The sequence below is a fragment of the Chrysemys picta genome, chromosome 5, assembly GCF_011386835.1.
Source record: "Chrysemys picta bellii isolate R12L10 chromosome 5, ASM1138683v2, whole genome shotgun sequence".
In the NCBI taxonomy this organism is placed as follows: domain Eukaryota; kingdom Metazoa; phylum Chordata; order Testudines; family Emydidae; genus Chrysemys; species Chrysemys picta.
Window position 1 is genome coordinate 60,380,654 of NC_088795.1, and position 18,035 is coordinate 60,398,688.

The following is an 18,035-nucleotide window of genomic DNA, read 5'->3' on the forward strand; positions in this document are numbered from 1 at the left end:
TTTTCAACCCCGCCTTCTCTTAGGTAAAGGCATAGCAGAGTGTGTGTTTAAAAAACAAAAACAAAACACTATACGTACTGCACACACACACACGTCTCCTCTGGAGAGGATGAGTGAGAGAGTGAACCAAATATGACAGATGTTGATCACATGGCTTAATGCCTTATTGGAAGGCACTGAGATACTACAGTGATGAGGGTTGTATAAGAACCTATATAGAAGTGTACTGAGCAGTTTCTCTGATGTGGGCATTTCAGGTCATTTATGTCTGGAATTACAACATCCTTGTCTTTGAAGAATTGCTGTTTAACAGACTGAGCAGGAAGTGAGATCCCAGAGTGAAATGCTGAATTGTTAATGGCCTTAGTTTGTCATAATAAATAGATGGGGATCTTGGAAAACCATCTGTGCCAGAACATTTGTTGTATTCATTAGCTGGAATCAATGACCAAGGGCATGCAATCTTAAAATGTTTGACAAATTGGGTGTGTCCAAATTCTGATCTGAAATGGCAGTCTCCTGTAGATCTCTGAAGGGTCATAAAGCATATACCCCTAAAACCTCTCAGCTCTGGGCACCAGGACCTATTGAAAATGTTAAGTACAGTATGTAGGTGAGGGAAGAATACTTTTCTCCTCTTGGGAGTTTACTGGTGGATGAAAGGACAATATCGTTGAACTGATAAGTTGCTCATCTAGTGACCTTGAGTAAATATTGGCAGCAGGCATTTATCTGGTCCCTTGTCTCTTTGATTGGCAGGACTCTTTCTCCTACCAGTCAAAAACAATCCCTAGAACCACTACTCTGAGAAAAAAGGAAGGTAGGCTGTAAGGGGGAAGCTACTTTTGCTTGGTTGGGCAAAAGCCAGTCTTGTTTACCAGGGCCTGGGTTTCATGACTGAGAGGGCACTATTTACGGAAATAAGCAATTGAGTATGGTGGGGGGAGGGGCGTTTGGTGGATGAGAAACAGCTACTCAGACCCAGAGGAAATCTGTCTCGTTCCTTCAGCAGCAACACCACTCATGTAAATGGGCATTTGAGAACCTGGTCTGGTCAAGACCCTGGGCGTGAGTGGCAAGGCTGATACAAAATTGCTCACTGTTGGCTAAAATGGTGGAATGCAGAAACCACTTTCATCCTTTTTAAAAAATGGGCTTATCAGCTTTAAATACAAGATAAAAGAGATATAGAAAGGGGGAAAGAATATCATAGCAACAGGAAAGGACTCCAGGAATAGTGCCAGAAATCTCCTGTAGGTTCATTGCTACTCTCTGTCAATGTGGGAAGAATAAATACCCATTTGATCCAAACTGCATGTGCAGGATGGAAGTTTAAAACAGTTCTATTGTGTTTACACCAGTCAAGCATCAACATTTTCATCAAAATGAAAACAAATCCCATCACAAGTATCCAAGAAATGACATTTGCTAAATATTCCAGATATAAACTTCCAGGTAGAATGCACCTGATCTGCAAATGCATTTTGACAGAATATAGGCTGCAGCACACCAGGAGCAGAGGGACGAGAGTTGTGAAAGGGTTAAGGACCTCACAGTGCTCCAAGACAAGCAGACTGTAAACAAAAGCTGTTATGGCCAAATATATCACTGTAAAAAAAAAAAAAGTAATTAAGAGAAAATATTTATTACTATGGTGGCATTGGTATAGAAGAAATGTAGCTGAAATGTTGAACTTGTGCTCAGTTCTACATAAATTACATGCATATGAAGGCCCAGATCCTCAAAGGTATTTGGATGCCTAAATACCTTTGAGGAGCTTGGCCTTAGTACTCAGTTTTAAATTTTAGTAGTTTAGCCAAATTCAGAACGTAGGTACCCAGTTCAGACACCTATGAGCTGATTTAAACTCCTCTGCGTTCACAAAAAAGAATGAGAAAAATAAAATCCAGTTATAGAATAATTAAAATGGGGAAAAAAAATTACTATTTTTTCTCCAGGCTGACATATGCTGGTTTTCTCATTCCCTCTACACAAATACACATTATTGACCTTCTTCCTAACTTTGTAACTAACCAAACTTTATCCTAAACCGGGCTACAAACAGAGTTTACTGAATGGTTTCAAACTACTTTAAGCTAACTAACTCGGTTAGAATATAATTTAGGATTTAGGGAACTTGGCTAGAACACTTTCTAAACTCTATCTCAGGGGTGGCCAACCTGAGCCTGAGAAGGAGCCAGAATTTACCAATGTACATTGCCAAAGAGCCACAGTAATACGTCATCAGCCCCACTCCATCCCGCCCGATCAGCTGTTTTGTGGTGTGCAGGAGGCTGGGGGGTGGAGGAGAGAGAGCGAGGGCACAGCAGGCTGAGGGGGCAGGGTCTGAGCAGTGAGTACTCCCTGGCACATTGAAAAGTTGGCACCTGTAGCTCCAGCCCTGGAGTTGGTGCCTATACAAGGAGCCACAGGTTGACCATCTCTGCTCTATCGGAACAGAGTTTAGCCCTATTCATATTGGTGGCTCAACATGTTTCAAATGAGCTAGCTTGAACAATTTCAAACCTGCCTTTCCTATCACTTCCTTCTCTTGACTCCTTTTGTCCTATTCTGCCTCTTTTTTGTATTCTTGTGCCTCAGGACTAGTGTAATCTTGCCTCATTTCCTTTAAAATCTGGTAACTACACTACCCTTTTATAATTACCAAATTAGCTCATTGAAAATTTTAGTAGTTGCAGGCTTTACAAATGGTTATATGACTGCAAAGCTTTTGCTTATTTACACAGGTGATTACTAGGCCTGGTTTTCCACAGCATCAGTTGTTGTATACTTCACTCCCCACCCCTCTTTTTTTTTTCAACCTTCCTTGGACTTTTGCATCCAATATCAGTACCAAAGAGTTCCTTTTGATCTTAAAAGGAATCTGTTTTGTGGCCTTAAACTCAACTGAAGAAAGTTCTGCTCTAGTGACGACTTAGTTGATCTAACCAGTCAGGATTACAAGGGCAAACTGCTGAAAGGTCACCGTCCTTATAGATTTCTTGGCTCTTTCACAAAAGTCACTTATGGGCAAAGCAGTACAGGTCACTCTTTTCAACACTCCCTGGACTGTTTTTGCTTATACCAGTTGCTTTTTTTTTTTTAAATTTATAGTTTGCCTCCGTTTGTAAACAAATAGCTTGCCTCACTGCAGTCAATATTGAATAAGGCTCATTTGAGATCTGTTTATCATCTTAACTTTCAGAATGGGGTGGATCAGAACTAAACTTAGATGATATATATTAATATATTTTCTGTTTTTGTCTTGAAACCGATCCTATATGCATTTTCTGGTCCTTTTATAACTAGTAGTTTCTATATAACTAATATTTTAAAAAGATAAACTGTTGACCAGCTAAACTGATAGTAAAAAGTCTACAAAGACGTGTACCATGTCTCTCTCTACCACTCAGTCTTACTTGAAAAAAATTCAGTGTTAGTTTTGTACACGTAGTTTTAGAAGAATATATAACATTTGATAGGCTTCCAATGCAACTGATATTTTGATTAGCTCACCTGTGTTGACTTTTCTGTTTGAGTAAGTTGATGGAACTGCTTTGGACCATGCAGATTGTATAGGACTGTCTTTCAATATTATTTTGGACAGTTCACTTTAAAGCTATGTTACTGACGTTGAGTGGTTTTAAATTCTGATACGGATTTTACTGCTTCTTGCTTTTCATTTGATACTGTATATTCTTTTCTGTAGAATTTCAATCAATAAATAAAAAACATTAGATTTCGTTCCTATTAGACTTATTCAATTTCAGATGCAATTAACAAAATGGTCTGAGAAGAAACTATAATAGCCACAAAAAGCTTAATCATGTAATTTTCCTCTTGATTTACTTTGTGGCAAGCTCCTGCCAGTGTCAAATCTTAACCTAGTAGTATATTCTTAGTGATAGGAAGCTACCTCCCATGTTTGTTGAAGCCCCAGTGACAAATTCAATACAGTGACTTATGCACAGAGATGCTGACTCGGTGTTCTTGCATGTTCTTGCGGGGGGGAGTAAGTTTCTTTGTAGAACTTTGTTACATAAGAAGCCCTTGAAGACATTTTGGTTTCTGTACATTCCTCTCTTTTCAGTAAACTGATAAACTTGACTTGACCTATCTCAGACTATGAAATGTGTAACATCAAGATTTTGCCCATATACTGGACTCAATGTTGCATATTAGTACAGTAGCAAACCATTGGAAGAAAAAGACATGCTAACATGAAAAACACATTTTATTGCACTTAAGTTATAAGAAAATAAAATTTCTAAGTGAATCAAACCATAGACACAATCCCTTTAAAGGTTGTTTTCCTCCATCATGTCAGGTTGTTACATAACTAAAATTAACCAACTGGAATCTGATTGTTTTCAATCAGACTATAAATAAAACAAAACAAAAAAGGGAGGAAAAACAAGATCGCCTAGGATACAGTGTTAAACCACTTTCACAGTTCAGCTTGAGTTGTGGCTCTTGGAGAATGAGGCAAACCATTTGACTTTTTCTTTTTTGTTTGCATGTACATCTTTATTACAAAAACGTAATAGTTTTTGCACTGTGTCAGTTCCTTGCAGCAATAACTGTAACAGTTGTTTTTCTCAATACTGTAAAACACTAAGACTGACCAGCAATTTTATTTTTGTATTTATATTTTTAAAATTTGTCAGTTTTATTATGCATGTTCATTCCATTCACCACAGCCCTCACAAAGAAAAAAGTTTCCCCACAGAACAGGCTGCAATAGCTTTGTTCTAAGGAATGTGTTTTAATTTTTGCCCAGAAAAAAGAAAATAAGCTTTGCACACACACTCAATTCTTTACTTGCAGGCAAACTTCACTCTTAATTGTCTGAAACTTTTTAACTCTCAGCCTCTTAGAGGCACAGTTGGCTCAAGTTTCAGTGGCAAAAAGTCTTTTTCTGTAACCAAACTAGAGCAAATTTGGAATTCAGTCTGGGACTAAAACGTCACAGCAGAAAAAAAATTAAAAAACAAGAAATAATTTGCTTTACTTTCTTTCATTTAGCAGCATAAATAAGTTTGGCCACTGGGAATACAGTACAGGGGTGGGACAACAATCCCATACTTGAAGACCTACTTCTAGCACCAGCATTGAGAGTTAAATCCATTCAAGAACTCTCAGAACCCAGGACAACTTGCCACCTCAGAGCAACATATGCATTGTAGAGTGTAGATGAAAGCAACAGTAAATAGAGTAACAGAGGCTAATACTGTGATTGACATTGGCAATGGCTGGCAAAAAAAAAAAAAAAAAAGCTCTGATAAAACTGTACAAAAACAATTCACAGTAAGATTTTAGCTTTTCCACACCAGGATTTGACTTTGTCGTTGCCACGGATGCTCGCAACTTTGAAAGTCATCCAGTAACGGATGTTATGCAGCAACTTTCTAGATCTCTGTGGTAAAATAACAGGTTAGCAAGAATTGTAACAACTTTTTAACCTCCACTCTGCTCAATGAGCACTTAGAGGAAAATAAAGAAATAATTGCACCTGGTTTGATTTAGAAAGTCTTATATTTGCAAAGCTGCCCCAGTCAAAAGTGAAGCTTTTTATGTGATGAGACAGCAAATGCCTCTCTTGTCAGTTACAGTTTGTCATCTTGCAGTCTCCTCCTTCATAGTCTGTAGGTCTTTAGGATCTGTTGCCCCAAGCCAACATCCTGCACCACCAAGGACAAGGGATGATTTTTTTTTTTTTTTTTTTTTTTTTGCAGGGGGAGGGAAGGGAAACATCGTCTACACATTTGGACAAATTCATTTTTTTGCCCTTCACTTCATATCCACATCAAAGTCCAACACCAGCAGCTTTGTTTCCTCAGTTCCATTTCGGCTTCCAACTGCACACACTAGCTTTGTGTTGGAGGCTCTGATCCGCCATACAACGCCTCCACTTCCCCCACTCTCCAATGTGACTAGATTTCGGATAAATTCACCCGTTTTCAAGTCCCAAAGTTTTACAGTCCCATCATCTGAGCTGGTAATTACAAAGTTCTTGTTGAACTGTAAACAGGTCACAGCGCTCTGATGCTTGTTAGGACCTACAATAGTAAAACCAAAAGAATTTTGCTTGTGGTTAGAAAGGAGTGTAAGGGGTTACCATGTTTAGATATATTTGTATGCAAGGTAAATCAAATATTTAACATACACAAAAGCCTCATTCTGTGTTTTCAAAGGACTAGTACAGATATTGAAAAATCCCCATCCTCACAGTTGTCTGTTATTACTGTAACAAACACTGGGGCAAGTGTGTAGTCTCATCTGATTCATCAAAATGAACTTACCTAGTAGAAGGAAGTGATCACAGAATAAGTAATTATTACTCCCACCCCTTTGGGAAGAAAGGGTGGTCTGGTTCCTAGGTCATTGCTAAACCTTGATTGCACGAAATGGTGCTGTTGCTCAAGCGTTGATCTAATTTAAAATCCCTTCTGGTGGAATGTTACAGAACCCCCACAGACAAAACTCCAGTTGAAGTCAGAGTTAAATATTAACTCAAATAACAAAACTCTTTTTCTTTACATGTCTTTTTTCCCTTAAGCCATCCCATAGTAATTGTCCTTTAAAAGGTCAGAGCTTGTTTTGTCCAATAATTAAGCAGTGCAGGATGTTTTTTAGTGAAGTGGGTTTTCTCCCAGAACCAGGGCTGGCAGGCAAAAGCCAGGGAAAGATATTACAAAAGACTTGCTTAGGAAAATAAGTGAATGTGTGTACATGTGCACAGCGACAGTCAAAATGAAAACTAAAATCTGTCTCTTTCCTGTTTTTAAATGGAGGATATGTTTTCCATTCATTTTTCTTGATTTATTGTAACAGACAGTGTTCACTGCCTTCCAACCCAATTAGTCTGGAGGCTTTGGAATGTCCAAGTGACCTAAATAACTAAGTTGACTGGCTGATTTGAGATGCCATTTCCTACATATTTTTGTGGTTTATTAGTCTAACATACAGATAGCAAATTTCTATCAGAACAGCTGTCTTTCCATAATAGGCAAATGATTTTAGATTTAATTATATAAAAAGGTTTATTCACAGAAAGATAATTTCACAAATACAAAAAATAGTACAGCTGTCGCCATGGCCAACTTTTGAGCATTAAATGATCAGCAGTTGTTTTCCTTGCATATAGGTTATTTTTTATTTTTAAATGCTGGTTGGAATCTTTTCCCTTTCCAGAATGGTGCATTAAACAACACTGTACATTTAAAACACAGCTTGACTTGACCTAAAATTGAAACAATCTCCCCAAAGCTAATTTTGTCCTCTAGCAATATATGGGAAGTAGAAATGCTCAGATTTAACAGATATGAACAAGTACTTTGATATTAAGTTTACTATTTCAACAACACTCAGCACTGAAGCAATTGGTAAATTGAGGACTGACCTACACTAATTTTGCACCAGCCTTTTAGTATTTTGAATGAATGTGTTTATATTTGGATAGTATAAGCTCACCTTGCAATGTCTGTAAACACTGTCCTGTTTTGATATCCCAGATTTTGACTGTTGAATCTGCATTCCCAGACACAAGAATATTGTCTTTCAGTTCCATTCCACTTGTTAATGACTGGTGGCCCGTTAATGTGTGAATGCAGTTTCCCGTCTCCACATCCCAAACTCGGATTGAAGTGTCGAGAGATCCACTCACTACATGGATGCCATCAAACTAAAAAAAAAGGTAAACATTACAAGCAATTGTATTAAGCTCTTATCATTCACACTGTGAAAAAAACATTAAGCGTGCTACTTGCATTTAATTCAGAGTTTCACAAAATAAGACAGTATACAGTATGACCTTGCACTATCCCCTACAACACGTTAACTAACAATGTTAAATACAACTTAGAACTCAGTGCAAAGCCTTATCATTAGCCCTATCATTAACCACGCGCACCTGATGCTATCAGGATAATTTCCTAGTGTAGACAAGGCCTATGGAGTTCTGCATTCAACACCTACAGATCTTAATCTTGACTAAGGAGAAAAGTACATACTGATAGACACTTTACTTTGACCCTCTCTTTGAATAGTACTATACATAGCTAAAAATTCAAGCAAACAGAACAGAAAATATTTGAGTGGTTTCTGATATTTCAAGCAACTGCGAAGAGTTTTAAAGGATCTTCTGCCTTCCGTGTCAACCTCCCTATCCAAAAAACATTTGTGGAATTATTTCATTTGATCAAATCAACAACTTCACTCTATGTAACATCTATCCACAGTATCAGAGCAAAAAGTTAATACAAGCACTTTGTCAGCTAAAACCAAGAGCCAGTGGTGGTGATCAGATAGTGAATACTGCACCTAAATCATCAATTAAGAAAGAATATGAATTTAAACCTTTTTGAAAAAAATTTAATGCGTTATACATCAGTGGTTCTGAGGACTCTTTCTGTAAGGACTAGCATTTTACATATGCTGTCCAGTCCACTATCATCTATGGGCTAGGTTCACAAAGGTGACATAGACTCAGCATTGCAATGCTAACTATACTAGGTGCTCTGATGTCTACTGGAATCTACAGCTGTGACATAGGTACCCAGGCTTCTAATACCGTGCACAGGAAAAGTTAGGTACCTAAGAATGGGATCAACAAAAGCCAGCAAGAAGCCCCCAGGGAGAGGGGTGTGGCTTAAGTCTAGGTTGGAGGGAGACATCTATCACCGCTTGGAATTCTCAGCCATGAACTCTTTCTCATAAACATCATAAAACCACACACCACAACCAGGAGGTGATAGTGCTGCCCTCTTACAACCTGTAGCCCACTGGTTACAGCGCTCAGCCAAGATGTGGTAGATCCCTCCCTCTGCCTGATTTGGAGCAGAGATTTGAGTCCATGTCTCAACTCTTAGGAGAGTGTCCTAACCACTGGGCTTTGGGATAGTTTGAGATGGGGTTCTCAAACAGTTCTACTTTGTACAAATAGTCATTAGAACAGGGATCTCCCACATTTACAGGTGAATGCTCTAACCTCTGTAGAGTCACTCTCTCTTTCTGGCCCCATGTTAAGTTAAGGAACAGAATGTGTTTATTAGAAAACAAGTATATTCAAAATTACTTATGAAATCCTTCAGTCTCTCAGTTACTGAGCCACACTTCCTGTGCCACAGACCAGCCTAGCAGACATGCGATTTCTTGTTTTTAATTATATTTACCAATTAAAAAAAAAAAGTTTGAGCAAGTATTAGCCTCAGGCCTTTGTAACAGTAGAGGGTTAGGCACAGTACCAACCCCCCAGTTCGCCAGCCAGAATGCCATTCCCAGTTCTCCATCTGCTGTCCTGTATGACTGTGGTGCCAGCAAGCCCTAGCAAAAAATAAATCCCTAAATGCCTTCTCAGATTCTGGAAGTTGTTTCAGCTCTGCAGAGACTTGTTCAGGGTAGGTGAAAAGGTAGAGGAGGATCCACAACAGGTCTTCAACTACAAACTTTTACTGCATCGCTATGTTGGTGAGGGGTGTGATGAGATGTGATTTGTGACCAACATAGCTGTGCTGGCAAAAGCCCCTAGTGCAGAGTCAGTTATTATGGCAAAACAGCACTTCTGCTGGAGTGGGGGTGGAGGTGTGACTGGAATAAACTATGCCGGCAAAAGTATCCACACTTGGAATGCTTTGCTGATACACTTTACTGGGCTGGTACAGCTACACCAGCAAAACCTTCCAAATGTAGACGTGGCCTCTAGCATAGGTAAGCAGGGAGCTGATCAGAACCCTTCACTAACAGCCATTAAAATCCTAAGTCCACACACAAATATAAAGCACTGTTTTTGTTTTTATAACAATTCGTGAAGTGTTGCTAGTCAGGAACCCAACAGTTGTATACTGAAAGGGATAACATGCAAACTAACCCCTTATGTTTCAATAAATGCAATTTCTAGAGGACACACAAAATCTCCTTTCAAACATCAGAGTAAGAAAAAATTCAATCATACAAAGCTGCCAAAAGTTACTTGTTTTTTTGTAAATATCAGAAGCAGCTTCCTCTCTCCTTTTTGTGGCTATATGTCTTTTCAGCATTTATTTACTAAGTAAGTTCTTCTTTAGTTTGGAGTAAGAGAGACAAGCTCTGGTTTAATTTTAAAGATGAACACTACAGTTTTTTGGAAGTAATTTTTTCATGGCTGTAAAATATTCCACATGAAGAAGCACATGAATGTTCCAGCTACTGCAGCACAGATTGAACTAGTCTAGTGCTACCCTATATACCTTAGCACTATGTTCCTTCTCGAAGATTAAAATTCTAGACTACTATATACATGAACTTTCAGATTATCAAAGGGACATTACTTTTGGTTAACTTAGTATGGACTTAGCGCCTCAGTTGCTGATAAGCTATGAAAAACAGGGACACTGAAAACAAGAATATTCACAGCAAAAGAAAAAATAATGTACAATAAACAACGGTGATTTAAAAAAAAATCTTATTAATTCATACAGTGGTAGCTCTCAGAGACCCAAACTAGGATTTGGCTCCCATTCTAAATTAAGACAAGATATGTAGCAAGAGGAGGGAGGGAGGGAGGATGAGGGTAACCTGAATCTCTCTGTATTTTCTGGGACTGCATCTGCAGATTAGTAAGTATCCACAATTTTAGTAGTTTAACAATAAAGGTGGTGTATCCAAGGGAATCTAGAGCACTAGATGCAAATTGCTTACCTGTAATGAATAGACTCTATTAGTATGCCCTTGCAGTGTGTGTAGACAGGTTTCAGTCTCTGGATCCCATACTTTGACCATAAAATCATATGCTCCACTAACAACCCTCCTGCCATCATACTGAACACACCGGACTGCAGCTACATGTCCCATCAGAACATGTAAACATTGGCCTGTCTCTATGTCCCAAACTCTCAGCGTGGCATCTCGAGACCCACTGACAACTCTGGTGAAACACAAACAAAAACTACACTTAGCATATAAACTTCCATGTTATTTGTATCATGTATGCTAAAGCAGGAAGACGGATATATCAACCTTTTGTGCATAAAGCAGTTAAACTGAACTTATTTCTCTGGAAGGCGAGGTGGCCTGAGTACTAGTCCGCCTGCTTCCGAAGAGCTGGCTTGGCTTCACATTTTATTCAGGTTGAAAGTTAAAGCATGTTAGGTTTCCCCACCCTGTTCATCATCACAACACCAAACTATTTGGTGTGATTGGCAGTCAGTATTTAAGAGGAGAGATGCAGACTTGAATAACAAGATATTGCAGGTCAAGACTGAGGTGGGTTGGGAGAGCTGTATGTGACAGATTACATACCACCTACTTTTACATATGGTTAGCTCAAGCCAGTAATATAGTCTTGCTTTAATGAGCACTACACTTACCCAGTATTTGTTATTTATTTTTAAAACCCTCTTTGAAGGTTTTTCTTCATTATGCAACATTTATGTCACTTGATTTGTATAGTACATATCAATTTTTAAAATGTTTTGAACCTACTGAAACTGGAACCATAAATAGTAATGAAGATTACTGTAATTCCATTAACTATCTGGGCAGAAAAACCTTAGTTTTCTTAGAAGGAAAAGAAGGGATAAATAGCCAAGACAACATTCTAGACACAATGCAAAGCTTTAAAACAAATTACAACATCTCAGCCAAAGTCTCTTGAATTGATATACTATTGTTGAAATGAAATGACAGTGTAAAAGAAATTTAAATAAAATATATTCATGTCCAAAGACATTTTAAAAAAGGTAATTTTAAAATAGGTAAAGGTTTACAACAAAATGGACAAAAATAAGTTAAAAACAAGGACAGTTTGTTATGTAGCACAGCAGAATGGATCACATCAATAACTGAAACAACTTTGAAAGAAAGTTATAGGTAACTATTTGACTGTATATGGAGAGGTTTATGTCGTTTGTACTTTGGTTAATTCTCTCACACCTTTTCTTCGTGCAGTCAGCTGCTCTTTTCACTTCATGCTGAGTGTATAAATTTTAGTAATATTTTTACTGAATAGTATAGCTTTTGTATTGCACAGACCTTTACTGTTTTAGGACTACTTAATGAAATTTTAGGTACATTTTCCTTTAAAAAAAACAACAACACACAAAATAAGAAGCAAAAAAGATATCCAATTTTAAGTAAACATTTACCTTTTTTCATGGAGATGCATACAACGCACAGTAGAAGTGTGTCCATATAAAGTATGAATACATTCTCCAGTCTCCGCGTTCCATACTTTAAGTGTTCGGTCTGTAGATCCACTAATAATGATATTGTCCCTCATTTGTGATGACCAGACTCCACCTGTGTGTCCAACTAGTGTTCTTAAACACTGAAAAATATTTTGTATAGTTAGTAAGGTGAAAGAAATTTAATCAGTTCATATGAGGCCAGAACACTGTGATCATATAGTCTGACCTCTTGTATAATACAGGCCATAGGATGTCTCTGAATTTAATTGCTATTTGAACTCGAGCATCAATTTTGCAAAAACATCCAATATTGATCTAAAACTTTCCAGTGATGGAGGATGCACCACAACACTTGGTAAGTTTTTTCTAATGGTTAATTACCCTCAATGGGGCAGGGACAATTTTTAAATACTGGCACAACATTAGCTTTTTCCCCAGTGTTCCAAGGCTTACTGAAAATCAGCATTAATAATCCAGAGAGCGCCTCAACCAAATATTTTAAAACTCTTGGATGCAAATTTCTGGACCTGCTGATTAAAAGATGTCTAACTTTATTACATCCTCCTGAGTAATTGCTGGAATGGAAAGTATTTCATCATTAGACTTTATAAATCCATCATCTGGTTCCCCCAAATACAGAACAGATATTTATTGAACATTTAGGCTTTTCAGTATTATTGACTGTTCTATCATTTCCATCTAATAATGGACCAATAACATTGTTAGGATTCCTTTTCTTCCTAATGTACTTAAACAGCTCCTTAACTCTGCTCGCCACAGACTTCTTGTGTCCTTCTACCTCCCTTATCAATTTTTTACAATTCCTAGCTTCAATTTATATTCATTGATATCAACTTCCCCTTTTCCATTCATATATATTTTTATTTTAATAGCTGCTTTCATTTCCCCTCTAAGCCAGTTTGTTTCTTAATCAGTGTTGTTTCCTTTCTTGATTGTGGCTTTTTGGGCACCAAGTAAAATGTTGTTGAACAGTTCCCAATTATTCACGTTTTTCTGTTTAAATTCTTTCCCATGTGTTTTGGCTCAGAATTGTTTTCAGCTTTGTGAAATTGGCTTTTTCAAAGCAGTAAGAATATATTTTACTGGTTTGGACTTTATTCTGTTTGTACATAACAAATACAATCAAGTCATGGTCACTTGCATATAAGCGACCACTAAATTTTTCATTCTGTGAGCAATTTCTCTTTTTCAGTCAGAATGAGGTCAAATACAGAATTCTTCCATACTGGATGCAACACTTTCTGAATATTCTGTAAGGTTTGGTGTAAACATCTCTCATATAAAGATGTTTTAATTATTAGATAAGATGTTCCTGAGAACTTAAAACTGCTGAGAAGTCTTCCTGTCATGTTTAATTTCATATATTCAGTGGCACATTATATTTTTGAGGAGGAAGAATGTACAAAACACATGTTTTTCATTAAAGAATAACTCCATCCTGTCCTTTTTGATGAAAGAATGTTAAAATTGCACGGTGGTTTCTTTCATGAACTAGGCTTAGTGAAGGGAAGCCAGCTGAATTGGGTGTGGCTGCCTGCATACCACATTTTATTTTGTTCTTCCCTTAGTAGTTACAATCCAGTCAAGGCTCTTTGAGGCATGCAAAGACAGAAACTAAAACCTTTAAATACATCTAAGACTAATATTACAATGTGGATATCTTTTATATCTTAAGCTTGCCACTATCAATATTTGGGCTGTTGAAATTAGAAGATACTCTGTTGCTAGAATAAAGAGAAATAAATAGTCTAAGGCTATTTATAGCCAATAAAAAAAAACATTTGAAAAACTTAAAAACCATATAAATAAATGTGGAAGCCACAAGCATTAGCCAGAAACAAGATCCATGTGAATAAAGTCAGGATGAATTAACCTATAGGGAAGATAACGTAGTATGTGTCTAAATTTTCTGTAATCAATGTCAAAAATGACTCCACAAGAATAGAGCAGCAGCCAAGAGAACAAGGATATATGCCAATGGTAACATGAACAGCATTATAATTTCACATCAAGGTGACTTTCATAAAATAGACATATTTCGGAGTAGAGAAAGATTGCCCAAATATTTTTTAATATTCTATCTTTGTTTTGCATCAGACAGCAATAAAGGCAAAGATATAAGATGTTCTGGGAAACAGGATAAATTAGTTACACACTTTTAAGCTTGCTACTACTATGCCAATGGTCCATTTCATGGGATCTTAACAGCAATTACCAACTTACCTTGCCTGTAACTGCTGACCAAACTTTCAATGTGTTGTCATCAGAACCACTGACTATTCGGTTACCACAGAATTGTAGACATGTGATTACATGATCATCATGTCCTTTGAGCACCTGACAATAAAGAATGTGTGTTGCAATGTAAGCCAAAAGAGTAGAAGAAAATCAGAATCAGAATGGTGTACATCAGCAAGAAGCGTGTATAAATTACTGCAACTAGATTAAAAATTGAATCATCATCAGTCCTTATGGTTCAGATCTATTTTATTACTAGCTGGAGTCAGGAAGACATTTCCTTGATATAAAATGTCATCCATGATATAGCATTGCATAGCTGACCAGGTGCATTAACACTATTTTTACCCTTCTTCTAAAATAATTGAGATAGATCATTGCTAAAACTAGGATAACACGTTGGATAGACCACTGTATTCTAAAAAATAATTTTAAAAACATCAAATAAAATCTTTAAAAGCATGAGAATAATTTCATGGAAAATATTTTAGCTATGAACAAAAAATTTGCTTCTGTTATCCAATGCATTTTTTTTATTTTTATGAACTAGTCTTAATGTGTACTTATATTCTTAACCACCCCACTCCTCCTGATCTACTGGGTACCAGATACTATCCAAAATAAGAACTATAGAAACCTTTACGTTATGAAGAAACAAAAGTTAGTTTGGCTGAATGAGAAGAAAATATGTATTTCCATGTTTGTGGATTTGAATGTCATTTTTCAAAAATGGCATTTTCAGTGCTTGATTATGGAAAACTGCAACAGATTATTTTTACTACAGTACAGTAAAGATCAATTACATCAGAACATGCAAATTAAACAAGGAATTTACTATTTAAAAATATCTGAATACTTTTCAAAATGTCAATTGATATGAAATGGGAAGCTGGGTAATGTCTGGGGCTACCATTTTAATAATTACAGCATAGCATGATATGACAAAAAATGCAGAACTGTTGCCAGAAACACACAGAAAGTTGCAGTCAGATATTCATATAGTAGGAGATTTTCTCAGCTTTTTAGGTAACTCCTGTATTGTTGTGTTTGTTTAGTTTTCTGGTCTACTATACAAAAATTAAGAGAAGTCACAGAATTTCTCTAAAAAGACTGGAGTAAGTCTCTGGCTGTTCTTTATGTATAAAGGGCAGCCAGAGACACAATCAGACTTGATGATATGACTGCTACATTATTGCATAAATAAAGCACATTATGATACTATAATCTAGTATCAATATCATTAAAATGTGGGCATACCCTGCTAATGTTATCAGGCTGAAATGAAACAATTTTCATCTATATTATAGTACTTCATTTTTATTTTCAAAGGCAATGAAATCTTAAAAAGGTATGGTACTTTACTTTTAAAAAGTTATAAAAATGTATGTAAAAATAAGACACAAAATGAAAACAAATATCTGAATTTATGTAATAGTTTCATATCACAATCTAAAAATACCTTAAACACACGATTAACTTCATGCATAAGTATTCCTATTGAAGTGAATGGGAGTACTTTCATGTGTAAAGTTAAGTATCAGTATAAACGTTCCCAGGATTGGGGCCTCAGTGAAAATGTTGTTGCATGGTGCCACTAGTAGGATTTAACTCTACAAGCAGCAACTATATTTTGATTTTCTGATATGGTGCTGGAGTAAGGTATACAAACCCTACAAAGGAGAGGAAGAGGTTAAGGAGTTGATCTGGTCTCAGATGGCCTTGCCCCACCATATATATAAAGCCTGCACAGACTGGATGCACTTAAAAAGGGAAGCAGAGTATCTTTGTACCAGGCAGACAGTGGAGGTAAGTTGACCTGAGCTCTTGGGAAAGAATTTATAGGAGCTCTTGCTGCCTGAGGCCTGTCTACTGTGGCCTGACCAAGCCTGCAAAGGGACTGGTGATGCTTCGAAGATTAGAAATTTTATCTTACATTCAATATTTTGCTTTATCCTGTGGAAAGAGAGGGGACTTAGTAGGAAGTGATCCCACAAGGAAGCTGCATAATGCACCAGGATGCAGGATTTAGCTGCCTACCACTGGGGCCCTGGATTGGAGCCCACTGGAGTGGGTGGGCCCAGGCTCTCCTACAAACCCTTAGAAGGACAACTACAGATGTTCCCCTTTACAGATGCTCAGACGTTTTCATTTGGCTTAAAACAGGATAGGTAGAAACATACATAAATTTCTGCACTTTCTTCTTCTGGTTTAATTATTTTTAAGATAAAAATTGGCACAAAGGGGTTTAACACCCTCTTTTCAAGTTATTTTAGATGTCAAAAATGATTTAGTTTAGTCCAAAACAAAACTAACAGCTGACAGGCTGATCCTACTTAATTCTTGACATGTACATAGTTCAGAAATGGTTACCTTAGGAGATTTAAGTTCTCCTCGCCGCCAGTTAGTATCAATTCTGTGCTGTCTGATATAAGCACTTTTCCATGGGCTATGTATGAAGCCTGGTTTTATTACTTTCCTTCTCTTGATATGCAATGGTTCGTCAATCCCTAAAATTAATTTAAAAGTAAATAAAAAGAATAAAATCTTGTCAATTCCACCAAACATCAACCTCTCTTCACCCCCAAACTTAATATATTATGGTGACATAATCACCTTCTCACCAAATACTGTTCCAACTTCATTTGTTGTCCTGTGCTTCAGGGATGTCATCCTGCCCTCCTCCCTATACTAGATCTTTTTCCTTTTCTTTAGAACTACCACTATTGTATAATTGGTCCTTTTTCATATTTTTGCTGAAGGCTTTTCAGCTTTGGTTCATCCTTTCTACCAATGAATACCTTATGTTTCTGTCTGTAGCCCACTTGCCTTCTCTATACATCTTTTCCCGCTGGTTCTTCTAATTATTAGCTTCAATCTTGGTCGTTGCCAGTACATGGATAATTCCCACTTCTCCATCCTTCTCAAATCATTCTCTGGTACCTATATTTGCCAGTCTTGACTAAATTGTACTTTCAAATTACTGAGGGCTTCAAAGTCTGAAATAAATTTTCTGTGAAAAGAGTTCCCTCTCCTGTGTCATCCCTTCTGACATTTTTAATTACACATACTTGGTTTCCAAGCCTAAGAAGTTACAGAATCATTCTTGAACCCCCACTCTTTCATCTTTCTTTTTCTCAATACTGTCATAAGAACAAGACAAGAATAGATCTTTATTTTGGCTCTGTCTTCAGTGAAACCTTTAAAGACAGGGATTGTCAAAGGAGGTTAACGGGATAAGAGAACTCCCACTCCAATAGGATTTGGCACCTCGCTACCTTAGGCGCCTTTAAAAATTACAGATTGATTCATATGTTAGTCTGTTTAGTGCCCTTTTATTGATTTCTCCTAAAGCCCTACTCTCTAAAATTCAGGGAAGGCTGGTTGTCTGTGTATGTCTCTCCAAGGTCCAGGGCCAGAGCACTGTAGTTATGTCACTTCGACATGCTAGGAAGAAAGAATGGTTACTTACTTTGTACACAGTTAGTGGAGTTCTTTGAGACATGTGGTCCCTAGCTGTATTCCACTCTAGGTTTGCATGTGCTCCATGTGCCTGACACCAAAAGAATTTACTAGCAGTGTCTGTTGGTCCATCCCTTGCCTCATTGTGCTCTG

General features: G+C 37.2%; 1 protein-coding gene across 16 annotated transcripts in view; it reads right to left on the reverse strand.

Annotated features, from left to right (window-relative positions):
* Window positions 1–4,216: 4,216 nt before the first annotated feature.
* FBXW7 (F-box and WD repeat domain containing 7) overlaps window positions 4,217–18,035 on the reverse strand; it is a 295,965-nt gene continuing 282,146 nt past the window's right edge. For 14 of the 16 annotated variants that reach the window (XR_010601815.1, XR_010601816.1, XM_005307367.5 and 11 more), the window contains 6 exons: window positions 16,794–16,930; window positions 14,409–14,522; window positions 12,123–12,304; window positions 10,678–10,903; window positions 7,474–7,684; window positions 4,217–6,059 (listed from right to left, as the gene is read on the reverse strand). Coding sequence is in view for 13 of the 16 variants with exons in the window: in XM_005307367.5 (XP_005307424.1) it covers window positions 5,791–6,059; window positions 7,474–7,684; window positions 10,678–10,903; window positions 12,123–12,304; window positions 14,409–14,522; window positions 16,794–16,930 (1,139 nt within the window). In the remaining 3 variants the exon portion in view is untranslated. Of the gene's footprint in view, window positions 6,060–7,473; window positions 7,685–10,677; window positions 10,904–12,122; window positions 12,305–14,408; window positions 14,523–16,793; window positions 16,931–17,170; window positions 17,868–18,035 lie in introns of those variants that run through there. The other 2 variants (XR_010601814.1, XM_065597825.1) reach the window with 2 other exon arrangements.